General features: G+C 41.2%; 1 protein-coding gene across 1 annotated transcript in view; it reads left to right on the plus strand.

The window, feature by feature from the left end:
- Positions 1–19,914, plus strand: part of LOC121443169 (zinc finger protein 521) — a 289,056-nt gene that overhangs the window by 29,662 nt on the left and 239,480 nt on the right. Inside the window, exon 3 of the mRNA XM_041644846.1 lies at positions 2,148–2,327. Within this exon, the coding sequence (XP_041500780.1) occupies positions 2,148–2,327 (180 nt within the window). The remainder of the gene's footprint in view (positions 1–2,147; positions 2,328–19,914) is intronic.

The following is a 19,914-nucleotide window of genomic DNA, read 5'->3' on the forward strand; positions in this document are numbered from 1 at the left end:
ATGGTTGTATGGAGAGCCTTGAGGTAATAATTTTCCAGATGGCAAATCAACCCGAATTACCAATTCCTTAAATACAGAGCTGGTTTTAAACAGACAGACTCAAAATCACTTGCTGTTTGGGATGAGCTCCTGCCTTTTCCCATGACCTGGTGAGGTTACTCTGTACATTGGAAAAGAAGTCAGTTTTGGTTTGTCTAAATAATTTGAAGGTGCTGATAAAGTTAAGTTTATTTCTAATTCAAAGGAATCTTTGAACAGACAGAGAAGGGCATGCTGTAGGTTCTCGGAAGCAGGCAACCTTCGGGTTAACCAGCGGCCCCTCCCATCTAGGAGGGCAAAGTGCCACCCTCTATAGACTTTCTGAGAAAGATTTGGCAAATGTTGGGTCTTGTGGGTTCTTGGTTGTAGCATTTATAATATTCAATGATATTAAATGTCTCATGTTTATATAATCCAATGTAGTCTATTTATTAAAATGAATATGATAGTCATTGAATATGTGGCTTTAGATTATGTAGTATACATTATCTTAGGTATTTTGAAACAGCCCATTTGTAATTTTCATTGATTAGACAAGGTCTCAAAGAAAATAGAAACTCTGGACTGGGGACGTAGCTTAGTTGATAGTATGCTTGCCTAGGTTGTACGAAGCCATAGGTTCCATTTCCAGCACTACACAAAGCAGGTTTGGTGCTACCTGCCTCTTCTCCTAGCACTGGGGAGGTGGAGGCAGAAAGATTGGAAGTTCACGGGTATTCTCAGCTACATAGTGAATTTAAGGACAGCCTTGGCTATCTGAGACTTTTTATCAAAAAAAAAAAAAAAGAAAAGAAAAGAAAAATCTGGATTTGATTGGGAATACAGTTTATACCTGCTTGTGGAGGACTTTTCTATTATTAGAAATGAATACCCACCCAAATTAAGCCATTGATGATATGGTCCTAATTTATTCTGCATAGTTCCTGTTCCTCCCTCCTTGCCTGCCTCCCTCCCCTTTTCTTTTTTCACACCACTCCCTTTTCCATTTCTACAGAGAAAAGCAAAGGCACTAGGAGTTTAGGGAAGTACTTGTCTTCTTTGCCTTACATACATATATACATATGTATGTGTGTGTTTGTGTGTGTGATGGGTTTGGTGACTGAACTAGGTAGTTCTCTGTAGTGAATCAAGTGACGATAACATGCATAATCTCTACATGGAACTCCTAGGAAACGCAGTATCTGCGTGGTACTCTAGGGCACAGATAGGACTGTTTTAGTTTGTACAACACATAGCCACACTGATAACGCTGTCTTAGTGATGAGTAATTGTAATTATAATTCTTGTTCATATTATCCTCTATAATTTGGAAATTCAAAGGCAGAGCAAGCTGTTTGGCTTGCATTTGTGCCTGGAAGGATGCTTGGCTGGGAGGGAGGGCTTGCTTTGCTATCGCTGCATCACAGATAATGGAGTAACTGTGCGTTTTGACCACTTTGTAAGCAAAGGTCAATTTCTTGCCTATGGTAATTAGCTTAAATGATTCTAGGCTTTTGTATGATCTGGTAATTTCCTTGAAAGAATATATTTAGCAGAAAGGGGCTCGTTCTTGGAAGTACTTTTCTTTTCCCTTTGCAATGAAGACTGTTTATTTTAAAAGTGATTTATTTTTCTCTTTTAATGAAAAACTCCTAAACGGTGGTTATAAAAAGACAAAGTGAGCCGGGTGGTGGTGGCGCACACCTTTAATCCCAGCACTCGGGAGGTAGAGGCAGGCGGATCTCTGGGAGTTCGAGGCCAGCCTGGTCTACAAGAGCTAGTTCCAGGACAGGCACCAAAGCTACAGAGAAACCCTGTCTCGAAAAACCAAAAAAAAAAAAAAAAAAAAAAAAAAAAAAAAAAAAAAAAAAAAAAAAGGCCAAAGTGAAGTTTAAGCATGTTTTCTCTGAGTAGCTGGTGTTTGAAAAGGGCCATGGCGTGGGGAGAAAAGCGCGACTGATAATAACCACGGATGCGTGTGATCCTTCTGCAGTACAGTTAGCAGCCAAGCTCTCTGTCACAGCTTCCAGGCAAACTAGTGTTTCTGGTTTTGGTTGCAAGAAGATGAAATGTTACTTTACAAGAACCTGTCTTTAAAACCCACACTTAGAGTCTTGATTGTCTTTCAGACCCCAGCTGTAAACTTGAAGACAAGACTGAGGATGGAGAAGCCATAGACTGCAAGAAGAGGCCAGAAGACAGCGAGGAGTTGGAGGACGAAGCTGTGCACAGCTGTGACAGCTGCCTCCAGGTGTTTGAGTCACTGAGCGACATCACAGAGCACAAGATCCATCAATGCCAGCTGACAGGTAAGCAGTGCCTGTCGCTTCCCCGCTCCTCACACTCTTCCAGTTTTGATTTTTCCCTGCCAGTTTGTGCCTTTATGGTTTTGCCTCCAATTATTTTAATCTGTCCACTTGAAATCCTAGAAAAGTCTAGCAGGGGCGTCTAACCTTATGACCTAGAGACACAATGGGGTCATCTACAAGTACGCTGGGTTGCATTTGTAGTCACCTGTGATGTATACTGCTTCAGGGTGATATGTTGGATGCTCCTGATTAGAGATACTTTTGTAAAAATTCCAGAATGGTTGTCTGGGGTGACCTCAGTGTTGAATATGTTAAGAGTGAATTGGGAGTATATGTGCATGTATGAACGCATGTGCATATACACACACACATATATCTAAATATACATGCATATAATTTTGCTTACTTTTTTACTGTGATATTAGGAATAAAATGAAATATTAAATGACTAAATAAAATAAAACCCCTTTTAAATATTTTTCTAAGATTGTAAATGTCTATTGATTTATTTTGGCTTAAATATCATCTCTTCAGAGAAACCTTCCCTGATTCTGTCTAAATCAGGCCCCTTTTTGTGTTCTTTCAAATGCCCACTCATTAAATCCCAGCACTTAGTTTATTATCACGGTTATTGGGTATTGTCTTAGTTATTTTTCTATTGCTTTGATAAAACAGTATGACCAAAAACTAGCTGGGGAAGAAAAGGTTTATTTCATCGTACAGTTTATACTTAATCAACCAGGAAGTCACAACAGGAAACCAAGGCAGGAACCTGGAGGCAGAAGCTGATGCAGGGCATGGAGGGGTACTGCTCACTGGCTTGCACATGGCTTGCTCAGCCTGCTTTCTTATTGGGTGCCATCTGCTCAGGGGTGGTACCACCCACAGTTTACTAGGTTGTCTCATTAATCATGAATCAAGAAGATGCAGAACAAACTTGCCTACTGGCCAATGGAGACATGTTCTCAATAAGACTCTTTTTTTTTTTCTGGATGATGCTAGTTTGTGTTAAATTGACAGAGAATTAGTCAACACAAATATCAAGTCCAGGGCTTCACAGAGGCTCCCCATGGGTGTTTCCACTGAGCCATGTCCCAAGAGCTTACTACGTAATATCTGAATCTACAGTTCTCACCACAGTGTTCATTTCCTGCCTCCTTCATTAGACTCTCGGCCTGTGAAGGGCTGGAGCTGTGTCTTCATTCATCCTTGCATCAGCTGAGCCCAGCACAGTGCTGGGACTTCACTGGCCTCCTACTAAGGCTGTCAGGACATACCGCTGTGCGTTTATCAGAAGAGGAAAATCTAACACCCACGGAAGCCCAGCATGTTTAATGTAATGGCCGAATAAAGCCGAAACTTGGTTTATAGACTCTATTCCTCCTTTAAAATAGAGTTATCTTTGATATTTGTGCATTCTGTGTCTCTCAGTGCAACCAGGTGTACATCAAAAGTATTTGGGAAATGTTTTGTTTACGTGTGCAGGTTTTCTTCTTCCTTCTTGTCCTTATTCACTACATAATGTGTACAACCCCTCACTGTTGTAGTAGGAGCGGCGGGGCTGCATCCCCGGCGCCCAAAATAATTACACGGAAACTGTATTCTTTAAACACCGCTTGGCCCATTATATCTAGCCTTTTCTCGGCTAACTCTCGCACCTGAACTAGCTCATTTCTAATAATCTGTGTAGTCCACGAGCTGGCTTACCAGAAATGATCTTAACCTGCGTCTGCCTGGAGTGGGAGAATCATGGCGACTCCTTGACTCAGCTTCTTTCTCCCAGCATTCTGTTCTGTTTACTCCGCCTACCTAAGGGTTGGCCTATCAAATGGGTCTAGGCAGTTTCTTTATTAGTAAGAAATCACTCCCACAACACCTCACCTAGCATTTAGATTGTAAATCTCATGGAAATAGAGATGACTTAGAGTGTATAGGAGGGTGCCTATGAGGACATGAAGATTCTATGCCATTTTATATAAGGGAAAGGCATCTGGGAGTTGTGGCACCCTCTACGGAACTTGCACTGATCCCTCATGGGTACCAAGGGCGTCCAGATACCATAGGGGCATACTATGTTGGCTGGTGGGCTTGGCTACACGACCAGCAGACCATGCAGTTTTCTTCCTTATGGTGACCACGTGGCATTGTTCACTCATTATTTATAGTTACCGCAGCTCCCAAATCCCTGTGGGCGGGTCTCTCCTTTGCCTTCTCTCATTTTTCCCTAGCACAGTCTTCCTTCCACTAACGATGATCAGGAAATATATTTATTAGACAAGTTGTTCTCCAACTGTTTTCCTAGACTATGTTTGTGTAAGATTTTAATGGGTGTTTCATTTTAACAAGCTTTCCTGAGCAGATTATTGTGGCAGCATTGGGTGGAATCCAGGTAAACAGAGTTCTTTATTAAAGAGTGCACCATGCTCATCTCTTCAAGAGGGGGTGCACCATGGCTCATCTCTTCAAGAGGGGGTGCAGTGAGCAACTTTATTAGGCTCTACACTCCTTCTTTCTGAAAAGGCTTCCTTTTTAGAACCATTTGTCCCCTACCTCCTTTGACATGGTCTAACTCTATATCATTTGCTGGACTCGAACTCACAGAGGTCCCCCAGACTCTGCCTCCTGGGTGCTGATTTGATGCATGTGCTACCTACCGCACTGGCTAAATGATGTATAATTGCTCATTTACCTATTTTTGTCATTTTGTGAGATTTTTAGGATAACTTTTATTATGTTACTATTTTAAATGTACAGAAACCTTATAAAGTCATTTGAAGAGTTCTTCTGTATTAGTTGATTGGCTCGCCAATTGCTTACATTTTGAATTATTTCTTTTCCTTGCATCTCTCTTCTTTGCTCTCTTTTCCTCCATTGCTTGCCATTATATTCTTAATATTTGAAGGTAGTTTCAGAATATCACATCCCTGAAATACAGCCTGTGTATTTCCTAGGGACCCATCTATTCTTCTGATCACTGTGTAGTTACTTGACTCAAGAAAGTTAAAATTCATTTAACACCAAATGTCTAATTAATATTCATTTCATTATTACGGATGTCTAATCTGTAACCCAAATTGAATTGCAACAACTTGTTCCAGTATGTCCTTTATAACTTTTTCTGTTTTGCCTCATCCTGAATACAGGATCACATGTGATATTTAATCTCCACATCTCTCTGCCTGATCTACTCAATCAGGAATTCTTTCTACACCTTTCTTTGTATTTTTGACAAGGGTGCCTGACAAACTTTGTAGTATTTCCACCAGAGTAGGTTTGTCTGTTTTTTCATGGCAACATTCAGGTTCCGTGCTGTGGCAGGGACACCAGTAGGATATTACATCCTCCTTATTCATTGTATCTGGAAGTAAATGGTATTAGTTTGTTCCAGTGATGGTGATGTTAACACTGAATACTTGTTTCCATGGTGACTACCAATCTTGTCTAGTGTGACTTACTGTTCACCTTCCTATACAGTGCAAGGATAATTCATGAGAAGATACTGTCGTACCTCAACTTCACGAAACTTCGACCACTGTTTGTCTCTATTGTCATGCCATAATCTTTGCTACTTGTTGACTTATTGGTATTTCTTTCCTTATTTGTTTATTTGTATCATCATTGATTTTTAGATTACTTTGTTCAGTGATTCATAGTTCATTATATGTATATATGTATGTATCATCTACCTATCTCTATCTATCTATCTATCTATCTATCTATCTATCTATCTATCTATCTATCTGTCATCTGCCCATCTATCTATCCATCATGTAATTATCTGTCTGCCTGTCCGTCCATTTATTAATCATCTGTCTGTCTGTCCATACATCCCTCCTTTCATCATTTATCTGTCTTTGCATGTTGGGAATCAAACACAAGGCCTTATGGTAGATTGGTTTATACCACCGAACTGCCCGCCTAGCTCACTATGAATATTTTGATATATTTATTGTGCTAGATTTAGCCAATGAGAATGGCTTCAGGTGATATCCTTTGATGTCTGTCTAATATGTTTCTGTCATTGTCTACGGGGACTTGCTTTGTTTCTGAGACAAATAAAAACTGTCCTGCAATCAGTGTGTTCTTGGTGATTATTAGCAATTTTAGCTTTTGGTAGGGTAATGTGCTATCCAGACTCACTTAAAGAAACATGGTATATATCATACTATTTGGCCAATAGCTTAGGCATATTTTTAGCTAGCTCTTACATCTTAAGTGAATCCATTTTTGTTATCTTATATTTTACCACGAGGCTTGTGGTTTACTGGTAAGGTTTTGGGGCACATCTATCTCCTGCAGCAGCTATGTGACTTCTCCATGACACCGCTTTCTTTCCTTCTCTGTCTGTTTGGAATGTTTGTCTTGCTCTATTCTGCTAAGCCACTGGCTAAAAACAACATATGTAGAAGGACTACATGACAGTACTATATCTTATTGTCTATAGAGCGCTCAGCTAACTGAACTAGGACATAATGCAAATATGCTAATAAGATTTGTAGTATATACATACACACACACACATACACACTCCTTGAACTCTTACAAAAACCCCGTGCTTGTATTGATATTTCCAATTCAGCCCAGACACATCCTTCTATTTTTCCTGTCACTTCTTTCTGAAATGATGGAAACCTGTCTGTTATTATCTTCAGTGTATTGACTCATTTGCTTGAGCCTAGAATACACATGAAGTAATCCCACAGTGGTTGACTCACATAACCGTGATACACATGTCAACCAATTAGAGCTAATATCTTTTGCAATTGGTTAAGTCTTTATTTTAATGCAGTATTTACACAGGATAAAACTAAGAAGTCATGAGCATGCAATTTGATTAATTATGGAAAAATGCACACACTTTGTACTGCACCCATTTCACATTAGATGTTCTCTTACTGTACAGTCCTCTCTGCCCCTTCCTCATCATTAATCTCCATCAGAAGTACTTGGGTCTTTTAAGTTCTTTAACCATGGATTCCTTTAGCCTGCTGTGAATGGGACCATACACTGTGATATACTATGAACTCTTTCCTCTGCCCCAGGGCCTTTTACACTGTGTGTCAAGGAAACACTTCCATGCTGTTTTAAATTACTTTTGTTGCTATTGTTGTTTTTCCATTGTTGAGCAGTATTCTGTATGTTCAACTACTGTTACTGTTTTATGGCTGTACTGTAATTTATTTTCTGTTGTTTTTTTTTTTTTGTTGGACATTTGGTTACTTTCTCTTTTCTTTTCGTTATTTTGAATTAAGTTGTAGTGGGCTACCTACCTTTATGTTAGTATATGCTGTAATCTTCTTGGCTTGATGGCACGGGAGGAGAGGTGCAGGGTATTGAGTAGGGTGAGGAGGGAGGTCATGCCTGTGTGTAGACACTCTCCCAAGCTCCTTGCCAATATGGTTATCTCACTTTGTACTCCTGCCAGCGTGGTTGGGAGGCTCAGATTTTTAGCCAATGTTCACACTGCGAGCTTCTGAATTCTCTCTTTCTTTGGGGTATGAATTAGTCTTCTTTATGGATTTGCTTATGCTGGCAGTTCATATACATTAAACTGACTTTGTTTAATAACTCTTTTCCTTAGTACATAGGGTTTTGTGAAAATCCAGGACCTTACTATTTGGCTCTGGCTGGCCCATAACTTTCTGTGTAGATCAGGCCGGCCTCAAACTCTCAGAGATACATTTACCTCTGCCTCCTAAGTGCTGAGATTATAGGAGTATTCCACCAAGTTTATCAGAGAATCCTATTAAATACAGAAAGTTAGTAAGATACTGTTTTTAAGTGGATGACTGGTACATTACATGATGGTGTGTGTTTATGCCAGTGGTTCTGTAGGTCCAGACTTCTTTGGAGGTTGAACAGCACTTTCACGGGGATTGCTCGAGACCATCAGAAAACACAGATATTTATATTATGATTCATAACAGTAACAATATTACAATTATAAAATAGCATAAACATAATTTTATGGCTGAGGGTCACCACGTTATTAGGAACTGTACTAAAGGGTCATTGGCATTAGGAAGGTTGAGAAGCACTGCTGTGAGCATTTGTATTGGTGGGGTTGGGGTGTAAAGCCTACGTTCAGGGGTGTAAACGCAGAGTGGAAGACAGAGAGTGAAGAGCAGAAAGTGCAGTAATCTACATTAGATGAAAGTGTGCAAGTTGAATTTGAATTAGCCTTCCAGTCTTCTCTGGAGAAAATTAAAGACACATGGAGGATTTTAATTAGAAGGGTGAAGTGATGGTTTTGGTGGAAGTCAGGGGACAGTGCATCTGGCCTCTCTTCCAGCCGCTAGAGTGGACTCTCTGGATACCACCTGTTTCAAAACCTCTCCACAGACAAAGCACCCAGAGGGTACTGGCATTTCGTTTTTCTTCTCTTTTGGTTGACTCTTTTCATTGGTTCTGTTTTTAACTTTATCCACCTGCTTATGTCTTTGCTGTCTTGCCTCTGGTTCATGTCATTCTCAAAGACTCGTAATTTCCTGTCTCCATCTGCCCCATTTCCTCTTCTGTGTGTCTCATGGAGTCTTAAGGAATTTCCAGTTATTCTTTGATCCATGTGGACTCCTTCCTTTCTGTTAATCTTGTTGCCATTACTTAGCTGTTTGGCTCTGTCCAGCTAGACTATAACCTGGAGGTATTTCCATGAATAATTTGTGTGAAGGAAGAGTGAATCCTGAGTAGCATGTTGCAGTGCTTAAATATAGAGCAGAGTTAGAGAAGAAAGAAGTCATATGACTCGATTTGCAAGGCCGAAGACAGGTGCCTGATGGTCTGAGGCCCCGGGAGGTCACACAGGCTTCTGGCGGTTTCCTGGCTCTGCTGTGAGAAAGCCAGAGAAAACCCACCTTGGCTCTTTCTTTCCCTTGTCTGCAGGATTTCTTGGTGATGTCACATCTATTCTTTTGGTGACTTTTGTCCCCAGGTCATGATGCAGATTCTTTGACCAGGATTCCCTAGTAGACGCTGGCCATTTCATATCAAAAGGCTTGAAACCCTGGTATAACCCTGCTAAATAAGCCTCGCCCGAACCAAGCCACTGTAGGTGAAGATCAGGTTGCAAGTTAGACAGCAGTGTGAGCTGGACTTGTGGACAGTGGTTCAGGGAAGGATGCAGGGGTGGAGGGAGACACAAGCACTCAGGAATCTGAATCTTAGAGGTGTTTTGGAATGTCAACACTGTTCCGGAGACACAGATTTGATTTAGAGTTTGACAAAACAATCTCCAAAGATATCCAGGGACAAGGTGACACCCACACAGAAGAGATTTCTCTTCTTTGTCTCGTGATACTGTTTCTTTCGAGTCTGTAATCCTGTACGTATAAGTAAATTACATACGAACTTTGCTTGAAGGAAGCGGGGCAAAGGTGAAGACAAACTTAAATCCCACTCTTGAGCTGGAGCCACAGACGGCTGCCACCTGCCTGGCCCTAGCCTTGCTGTGATTTCCTGGAGGCTGGGGAGGGAGGGGAGTGAGCCCTCCAGTGCTGTTGGGACTCCGATGCAGAAGACAGATTATCAAAATATATATTTACTGAAGGAAAAGCACAGAGAACCTTTCATTGTACTAATCCACAAACCCTATCATTTCTTGCCAGTTCCCTCAGGGGGCGGGGAGGGCTTTGAGCCAGAGGGGTCTCATCGTACCACTCAACAAAGATTTAATAGCAGGGTGCTGTGGGGGAAGGCTGAGATTATGAGACTTTATTATGCTTACAAAACGGAGTAGGAACCAGCATTATAAATCACAAGACTAAGCTACACTTAACCGGATAAACGTGTAAAGTACATTTGGTAATACGGCTTGCTCCTTGGTCTGTGTCCATTCTCTCTTGTCTCCTGCTAATTTGCAAACTTGAGTTGTCTGCTAAGTGCACTTTCATGTCATTAATGTGAATTGCTTTGGTGCATATGCAGAAAACACCAAGTAGATGGTGTTAGCTCTTAACCCAGCATCTGGCCTTGCTTGTGGTACTTTGTTAAGTAGAAGTCCACATGACAGGAAGACTGATTTTTGGGGAGAACATATGTTTGCAGATCAGATTCAGAAAGCTCTGGCCAGATTTGAAACTCCTTTTCTTCATCCCTTCTTTTCTTTTTTCGTTTCTTTTTTTTTTTTTTGTAAAATTTGCACCATTACTGTTTGTACGTCACTTTCACCCCTCTTTCCTTCCCACCCAACGCTTCCCATTTCCTCCGCCTTCAAATTCATGACCTTGTTTTTGTTAGGTACTGTTACAAAATTAATTCAGTATATGTGTGTACATGTACGTGTGTGTGTATGTATGTATGTGTGTGTGTGTGCGCGTATGCACGCGCATACATCCTACTGAATCCATTTGGTGTTATTTGGTAGTTTAAGACTGACTTCTTGGGATCGGATAGCCTAGCAGGGGTTCATTCCTGGAGAATACTGATTTTCCCGTTCTCAGGAGTCTCTATCTGCCTGCCCACCTGCTCCCTCCCTCCCTCCCTCCCTCCCTCCCTCCCTCCCTCTGTTTCTTTCTTTCTGATCTCAAGTAAGTGTTACACTGCTGAGCTGTGTCCCTGACCCACTTTTTTTTGTCATTATTGCTATTGTTATTAATCTTGAGGTACTTTGTTCCCTATTGTAACCAAGGATGGCTTCCAACTTGAGATCCTCCTGCCTCAGCCTCTTAATTAGCTGGGATTATGCTCATCAATTGTTTTTAAACAAATAGTATTCCCATATTTCTTTGCATTTTTGAGAATAAATCGAGCAGGTGAATGGTTGTTGTATAAAGTAGTTTGTTCACTTGATTTTTTTTTCAGAGTTAAACATTCTAGAATCTTTGCACGGTTTTTAAGAACTGAAAGCTTTCAAATGCGGGAATACTGAGATAGCTACTTTTTGTTTGTTGTTTGTATTTCCCAGAGAGACTTTTAAAAGTGAAAATGTGTCTGTAGGTGTTCTGTGACTTTGGAGAATTAAACACCGTGGTTCCTCTTCTGGCTCACAGTGACGGAAGGTGTGACTTTAGAACCCAGATTTGCCATTTTTTCTCAGAAAATCATACATTTCTGTAAACTGTGTGGAATCAGTGTACTGTTGAAAAATTTTAGCTCATATTAATTATATAGCAGTTTTATTTGCATATGTCTATATTAAAATCTATATCAATCTATTATGTTTTTATTAATCATTTATATAACATTAATTATATCTATTCTAATTATATTTGAGGTAGTATAAGTCTTATTTTTAACTTCCCTTTTCTTAGATGAATCTGTAGCATTCTGCATAAATATGGCCAAATGGTAGCCTAGCCACACAAGTTCCTGCAATACCTGGTTGAAGGCAGTGTCCTGGGCCTCGTGGGGAGACCCTTAGCATGGTCTCTGTGCAGACCAGTGCTTTCTAAATCTTTTTTGACAAAACATTAATATGTTATATAGCATGTACAGAAATAGTGATGGAGTAATGACATAAAGATGAAATAAATATAGCTTGCAGTAACTTTGCAGTTTTAGACTCCCAGCCTTTTAATACATTTCCATCACTGTTAGACCTGAGAAAAGCCATGTCACAAACCAATGGACATCAGGGCTGGAGGCCCTGGGCAGGTTTCTTCTCCACAGTGGGTGCAGCCTGAGACCTGTCCTATCTTCCTGTTACTGTCAGTGTTGTCCAGCTGACCTTTGACCTGCCCTGATTAAACTGTCGCCTTCTCCAAGCTCTTCCTCACAGTAGCTGAAAAGCTTCTTCTAGGAGTGCGGGGCGGAGCCGGCCATTTGCTTGTTGATGACCTGCATTTGGTCGTCAGTATCTTGCAGGTTTTTTTTTTTTTTCACAGAATTTTTGGAGTTAGTTAGGAAAATCAGAGACCTGAGTTAAATTAGTTAAAATTAGATAATGAAGTCCCCGTGTCCATTTTTCTGGAGAGAAGTGACGGTACCATTGAGAGAAGAGGCACAAACATAGAAGACAGGAAGTCATTCAGGTGATTCGAGTCATATTTATCTTGATCTCAGGAAGATTTGTACTAAAATGACTTTTTAAAAGTTTTGATTTTTGTGTGTGGAGGTGCATGTGTCTGTATGAGTGTGTATGCACACGTGCGTGTGGGGACCAGAGGAAAATCTGTGCGTATGCACACGTGCGTGTGGGGACCAGAGGAAAACCTGTGTGTATGCACACGTGTGTGTGGGGACCAGAGGAAACTCTGTGCGTATGCACACGTGCGTGTGGGGACCAGAGGAAAATCAGCTGGAATTTCATTTACCTCATTGGCTTGGAAGAACCCCGGGATACCAGACTGGTGAGCAGGCAGTGTCTCTGCTTTCTCAGTACTGGTTTCAAGGTGGATCATGACTCCTGGCTTTTTCAGGTGGATTCTGTGAATAAAACTCAGGTCCTTGTGTGGCAGGCACTTTACCCACTAAACTTCCTCTCACATCCCTAGAGTGAACAGTGTTTTCTCTGATTGGATGCTAAAGATTCAGACTGTGAGCTCTAACCTGGAATAAGGTGCCCTGTGTTCTACAAAATGCTTCCTGTCTGTCACACACTTCACAATATGAAAACGTGAGTCTCTGCTGCTCTCCAATATAGAGACAGAGGTTCAGGCAGCTGTGCGAGCATCTTCATATGCCAGGGCCATGACTGAGTCTGTTATGCACTTGCCCAAAACGAGTAACCACCTGTAATTGGTTCTGAATTCTGGGAAACTAGTAAGTGAACTTCTTTCTCTGGTTTTGGGGAGTCAGTTCACTTTTTATTTGCTTTACTTGTCATTTCGGCACTGATCTTGTTTGCTATAGCGGCTTAAATATAATTACGACGTGTGTGTGTGTGTGTGTGTGTGTGTGTGTGTATGTGTGTGTGTATGTGTGTGTGTATGTGTTGGGTGTGTGTGTGTATCTGTGTGTGTGTATGTGTGTGTGTATATGTTGGGTGTGTGTGTATGTGTTGGGTGTGTGTGTATGTGTTGGGTGTGTGTGTGTATGTGTTGGGTGTGTGTGTGTATGTGTTGGGTGTGTGTGTATGTGTTGGGTATGTGTGTGTATGTGTTGGGTGTGTGTGTATGTGTTGGGGGTGTGTATGTGTTGGGGGTGTGTGTATCTGTGTGTGTGTGTATGTATTGGGGGTGTGTGTGTATCTGTGTGTGTGTGTATGTGTTGGGGGTGTGTGTGTATCTGTGTGTGTGTGTATGTGTTGGGTGTGTGTGTATCTCTGTGTGTGTGTGTATGTGTTGGGGGTGTGGCACCACGGCACGTATGTGACAGTCATAGGAGATTTGGGGAGGTTGATTCTTTCCTTTCACTCTGTCCTGGGTTTTGAATTCAGGTGTGAGGTCCTTGACAAGCTTCTTAACCCACTTGCACCCTCTTCTTAGCTCTTTCTGTTTATATATTATTTTTTAAGAGCAGAATTCTAAAATGTAGAGGTTCCTTGTCTCCTGTTCTCATGTTAACGTGTTTGGAAATCCTCACTTTAACATAGACACTAAATGGTAAGAGATTCCTTTTGTCCTTAAAGCTTCATAGAATGTAACTGGGGCTGATACGGGGCAGCGGATGGGTGCTGTGTTCTTACGGTAGCTGATGATACAGTACATGTGTTAGCTTTATTAAAATCAGATAGCTCACATGCTGAAAGGCTGGCTCAGGAAAACGTTCATTGTGTGTCACTCTTCCTAGGTATTCATACTCTCAGCTGCTTTTCCTGAGCCGTGGGTGACAGGAGAGTTGAGTGCAAGCAAAAAGCAAAATGCGGCTGGTGGTTGCGTTTGCTGAATGGGAAATGAGGGGTGCACCCACTTAGCTTTAACAGGGAAGCCTAACTGGACTCTTCTTCATTCATTATACCCATATTCACATTAATATGTTCTCTCATTAATTCGACTATTTAAATTTTTCAGGAAAAAAAAATTCATGAATCTGTGTATTCAAAAATGTTGCCTCTGAATGTCTGCTAAACCACAATGGTTTTATGAAATGCCTTACCTTCGCTGTGGACTTGAGAATGAACATCTAATGATCTAATTGTTCTATACTTGGGAATGAATATCTAGTGATCTAATAGTCTGGTTTCAGGATTCATTTGCCCCAAACTTGTAAATAAAATGTCAAGAGCATAAAGCATGGGAGAATATCTTTAAGAACTTCTAGCATGCCCTTGATGGCCGCTGCTGGTGATTAAAGCTGTCAGCGAGTCCCTATGGAGATGGGTAAAAACTGTAAACCAAGAGCTGTATTTGGGACATGAAAGCCATGGGGTCTTTTGTGGGAAGATGAATTAAAAGAGACCCATGATTTCCTATGTCCTCTGCAGCCTTGTCGCTCACCTTGGGAACAGGGCAGGGCCACATGCACAGGAAGGTTCACTTCCCACCTAACCCATTCTAGGTGTGAAACCCACACTATAAAACAAGACTGTGAAACTTTTACATTTTTGCCTGAGCACACTTGATTCTGTTTTAAAGGTCATTCTCCTTAAGACGCTATAACTGACTTCTTTTTCTTTCTTAGACCGTGGGTAGCTAAAGAATCTATGAAAAGTAGACTTTGCATGCTCTGCTCTTTGTGCTGAGCCCTGTCTGGGGAGCCTGTCTTCAGGGACTGGCAGGGCGATGTCACAGAGATCAGTGACCTCTTAATAGGTCTTGGAGGGGAAAACAGGAATCTGTCTACCCTGCGCCTCAGGGCGAGGTTTCTTTAAACTTCAAGGCGTTGGACTGAGACTCTGCTCTCCTCCTTTCCTTCAGCTGTACCTTCAGGGGAAATTGATCGATTAGAAGTGATTATTCCACAAACTCTGAACCCTTTCCCCCACCTCTTTGTTCCAACTGGAGCTTCTCAAAGTTTAAAGGGATTGTGCCTCCTGGGTGAATGGTAGGATGAATGTAGGTAGATTATTGGGTAGAACTCTTTGAACACACATTAGAAGTGCTAAAAAATATATTCGTAACAGTAGGGAATATCTGAAAGCTAAAAGGGTAAGGAAACATTTGTTTCAATATAATTATAATGTAATTGTGTGGGATATTTTTGGGCACATGATTAGCTGTTAGAATGTAGAATCGCAGTCGCAAGGCAAGGCAGGAAAATAACAGGGTCAGCTTAGGAATGGGCAAACTGGCAAAATTGGGGCGGCAAATAAAACCATAACGGCACTTACGACAACAGAAAATGACTGGGTTTGTGCATGTCCTTGGTGAAGCACTGCAGGGCCGATTAGCTGATGGCGTTCATTGTTTTCTAGTGTCTTTGTTTAACAACAGCAAATGATATGCATGTTTTGTTTTGCATGTATAATATGTCTAATTGATAGGTTCTTTGGGTCAAACATGATTAATTATGACTTTATCAAGCTTTTTCCTTTTAAAAATATAATTCTTTGACTCTACCCTGTGCTCCTCAAACCTTAGCCCAGCTTCCTTGTGTACTAAACAGAAATGTGGACAAGGGTGAGCAGACTGATGAGCTCTACAGCTTCTCTGTTCCATGCTTACAGAGCTGGAGAGACATGCGCACTGTGGGCTATCCAAGTAAATGCTCCACTGGGTTCTTGAGAAATGCCCGGCTAAAAGTCAGATTTTCTAAATAAAATTCCAGTAGGTCTGGAGACACATCCATTTTCCAGTCTCTTTCTCTAGGTGATGAAGGCTACTTTATTTTCTGTGGCTTTCTTGAAATAGGGCCAGTTTAAAAACCCTTAGAGTTCTCAGCCTTCCAGTGTGGTCCTGGATGGAGGGGGGTAGCTAGTCATATCTGGGCCGGGTGTTGATTACAAAAGCAGAAAATTAAAATGCGACCAGCTCTCAGCCCTTGCCTTCTCCATCATTCTTAGAAAATAGACAGTTATCATTGTTCAAATGATGGGGAAACAACAGTGGACTTTTAGAAGATACTCATGCTTTTAGAAAAAAAAATGTTCTCTGGATTCTCACACAAAGCTGTATTTTTGGTTGTATCAATAAAACATTTTCCACTTAATTTATGAATTATTTAAAGTGTGTATTTTTATTACTCAGACTAGCTTTGAACTTAACTTTCCATAGTCTAATTTATGAAAGTAGTTCCCATTGTAATTAGTTGATCATGCTGGCTGTCTCCTGAGCCTGTTTTTGTAATATGTTTCAAAGCTGTCAGACCTATCATACCTATTTCTTATACTTAATTTTATTTTCTATGAGAAGTATTTTCTTTTTACCAATGTTTTATAGTCATCATCAGAAGCCATGTCTGCTGACTATACAAATTGGTTTAATGTTTCAGATTTGATATTCGGTATTATCATGCCTTCAAAAAGAACTCTTTAAAGTTTTACATACCAGTGAACATTTGAATTATGGGTATATATTTATTTTTTCCCTTCTTGTTTTTCTGAATTTTTTCTCCCTGTAACTTAATACTTCTCCTTCCCATCACTTTGCTTTTCCCCCTTATCTACAGTTTCTTTTCCGGGCACAAAGCTAACCTAGTGGTTCTCAGCCTTCCTAATGCGCCATCCTCTAACACAGTCCTCATGTTATGCTGACCCCCAGCCATAAAACTACAGAACTGTAAACTACCTCATAACTGTAATTTTGCTACTGTATGAATCTTAATATACATAATCTGATATACAGGATATCTGTGACCCCAGTGAAAGGGTTGTTCGACCCTTAAAGGAGTTGCGACCCACAGTTTGAGATCCCCTGCCTTTGTCCATTGCTTTCTTTTATTTTTCTATCGAAGTACGTCTCTGTATTAAAGAAAGAATGTAACTGTCAAAACTCAGTCACTTCCCATCACCTTTTGGACCTGTGAGTACCTAAGTGATGTATCTTCTATAGTTGTTGACATCATATCAATGGTACCCACCCTGTTACTGTATATCTGCTTACTTCCATTAGTCTAGTTACCTTCTGTAAGCAAACTGCTTGCTGTTTGTAGTTCATTTATCCCCTTGCCCAGCCAAAAAAAAAGCAAAGAACTATTATCTCCATCTTAATTTTTATTAGTGCTTACTCACAGGTAGAGCTTGTTAGTTCCTAACAGCCAAATAGTGATAGTTTTCTTCTTGTGAACACAGTTTCACTACTGACCAATGGCCATGGATATATAAATATTCTTATACAGATTAACTGTTGTAGCTGGGCTTCATATAATGCTGTTCAGCACCCACTTCTACATTCAGGACACCTGTATGGTCAGTAGCATGCCTGTCCAAGTTCCTATGTGCATTTATCAGAATTTCACTTATCAAGATCCTGTTATTTGACTGTTAGAATTTTGGACTTAAGTTTCCAATAATGGCCCTTGTAAAGGCCTAATCCCCGGGGAGAACTACAAGAAAATAGTTTAAAAAAAATGAAGAGGTGGGGCTTAGTGGAAAGCCTCTATGCCAGCCAGGGGACTGTGGGTTCATGGCTCTGCCCTGGCATTTGTTTCCTGGTGACAGGCTCTTATGTGTTCTCCTTGCCATTGCTGTCTGATACCTTGCCCAGATACATAAAAGTACTTGGTTCACCTGGGCATGAACTGAACCTCTAAAACTGAACCAGAGGAGTTATAGTAATGGAAAAACTACAACATGGAGGCACACAGTACATTCTTAGAATACAGGGCGCAGGGCCTCTGGAAAGAATGATGTAAGGGAGGTCCCGGAGAGCAGTCTGGAGCTTCAGGGCTGCCTTCTTGGGGCACGTGGTATCTTAAGGTAGACCATGTGTGTATGTGTGTGTGTGTGTGTGCCTGTGTGTGTGTGTCTTTGGAAGGGTTGTGTAGGTAGGAATGGACAGCACAGTTCTTGCTGATACAAGAAAAAAAGGAGAATAGTAGAAGTGAAACAGCAGAGTATTGCCTGGGCAGCTCCTTGGTGAAGAAAAAAAACCATGTCACAGGGAATTATTGAGAGACCACGGGTGTATTAGCTATCTGTTGCTTTGTAAAAAGCCTCCAAGATTTTTTATTTACAGTGTCAACTTTGTATTATCTCAGAGTTTCTGTAGATAGGGAATTTGGGAGCTGGATGCCTGAGAAATTTTCTTTTGGGGTTCTTTAAGAGTTTGCAGTTAGGTGCTGATCAGGGTTAGAACATCTCTGAGCTCAGTCACAGGGCTGCTGACTGGAGATCTGACTGGGAGCCTCAGTGTCTGGGCCTCTGGAGGAGAGAACATAACAGTGATTGACTTTCCACAAAGAAAGTAATGAGAGGAGGGGTAGGAGAAAGCAGGAAAAGACCAGGAGGAAGAGGATGAAGAAAAGGAATGAGAGGAAATGATAGGAGGAAGAAGAGGAGGAAGAAAAGAGGAAGAATAGGAGAAGGGGGCCTAAGACAAGGGAGGGGGGAGGGATAAGAGAGGTAGGAGGAGAAGAAAAAGAGAAGAAAGAGGAAGAGGAGATAAGTAGGAGGTGTGAATCAGCCATATCCTATAGTCTGAGGCTGCTCATTTGTTTCCTAGCCACTCAGACCGAAATAATCACAAAGAAGCTATATTAATTACAACCGTTTGGCCAATAGTTTATACATATTTCTAGCTAACTCTTACATCCTAAATCAATCCATTTCTATTAATTAATTTGTGTCTAGGCAGGAGGCTTTGACCTACCAGTAAGTTCTAGCTGGTGGCTTGTGTCTTTCTCCTTTGGCAGTTATGTGGTGTCTCCTTGACTCCACCTACTCTCTATATCCCATCTGACTTTCCTAACCCATTAACCAAAACAGCTTCTTTAATAACCAATGGTAATAAAACATATTCATAACATACAGAGAGGAATTTCCCATCAATACCCCTTCCTAGGTAATTTCCTACCTTAGGAACAAGACACAGTGTCTTTCATGGCCACTCTTGGCTATGGCACATCCTCTCACTGTCTGCTGACCACACAGCTAACACTGGGGTGGTATGGACCACACAGATATAAAATTTAGGTGGTAGGGGTCATTGGGGATATACTTCAGGCTCATGACTACAGTGAAGTAAGAAGAGAAGTTGGATCTTGTGACTGAGAGCCATGCTCAGACCTTCCATTTGAGTCTATGACCTCTGCGTTTCAGCCATCCTTTAAGTATGCACAGACATGGGGAATTGACCTAGCAGAGATTCTCTGTTTACGGTTACCTGCACAGTCAAGGCAGGAATTGTTCTACATTCTAGAGAATTTTATTGGAATATTAAGCTTAGAGTTGTAAGGATGATTGATAATTACTGTTCTGGTGGCAGGTAGCTGGGACAGGTTATATGCTGGAAGGTGAACACACATATTCCCCTTGGTCTATACTACATAGAGCAGAGTAGACCAGAGAAGGATTACAACAGGCATTCTAGCTAGGAAGCTCTTGCAGTTTGTGGGTTGTCCAAGGATGGGTGATGAGGACCAAAGTATAACTTTCTAGGAGGAAGACTGCTGGGGATGCACTGATTGGCATTGGCAGGCATGGTAAGACAGAGACACAAGAACAGCCTTGGAGCTCTGCATTCCTGGTGGGACTCCACTTTCCTGCAGTTGACACCAGAAATGAGAAAGAAGCAGCTTTGAAGCTAGGGTGGTGGCAGCCATCTTTGAAAGTAGGGTGGTGGCAGCCATCTTTGCTGTGTGACATCTGAGATTCTCTCCTGGCCAGAACTGT

This window comes from Microtus oregoni, unplaced genomic scaffold, assembly GCF_018167655.1.
Source record: "Microtus oregoni isolate MIOR12 unplaced genomic scaffold, Mior012 000101F_ref0000407, whole genome shotgun sequence".
Lineage (NCBI taxonomy): Eukaryota > Metazoa > Chordata > Mammalia > Rodentia > Cricetidae > Microtus > Microtus oregoni.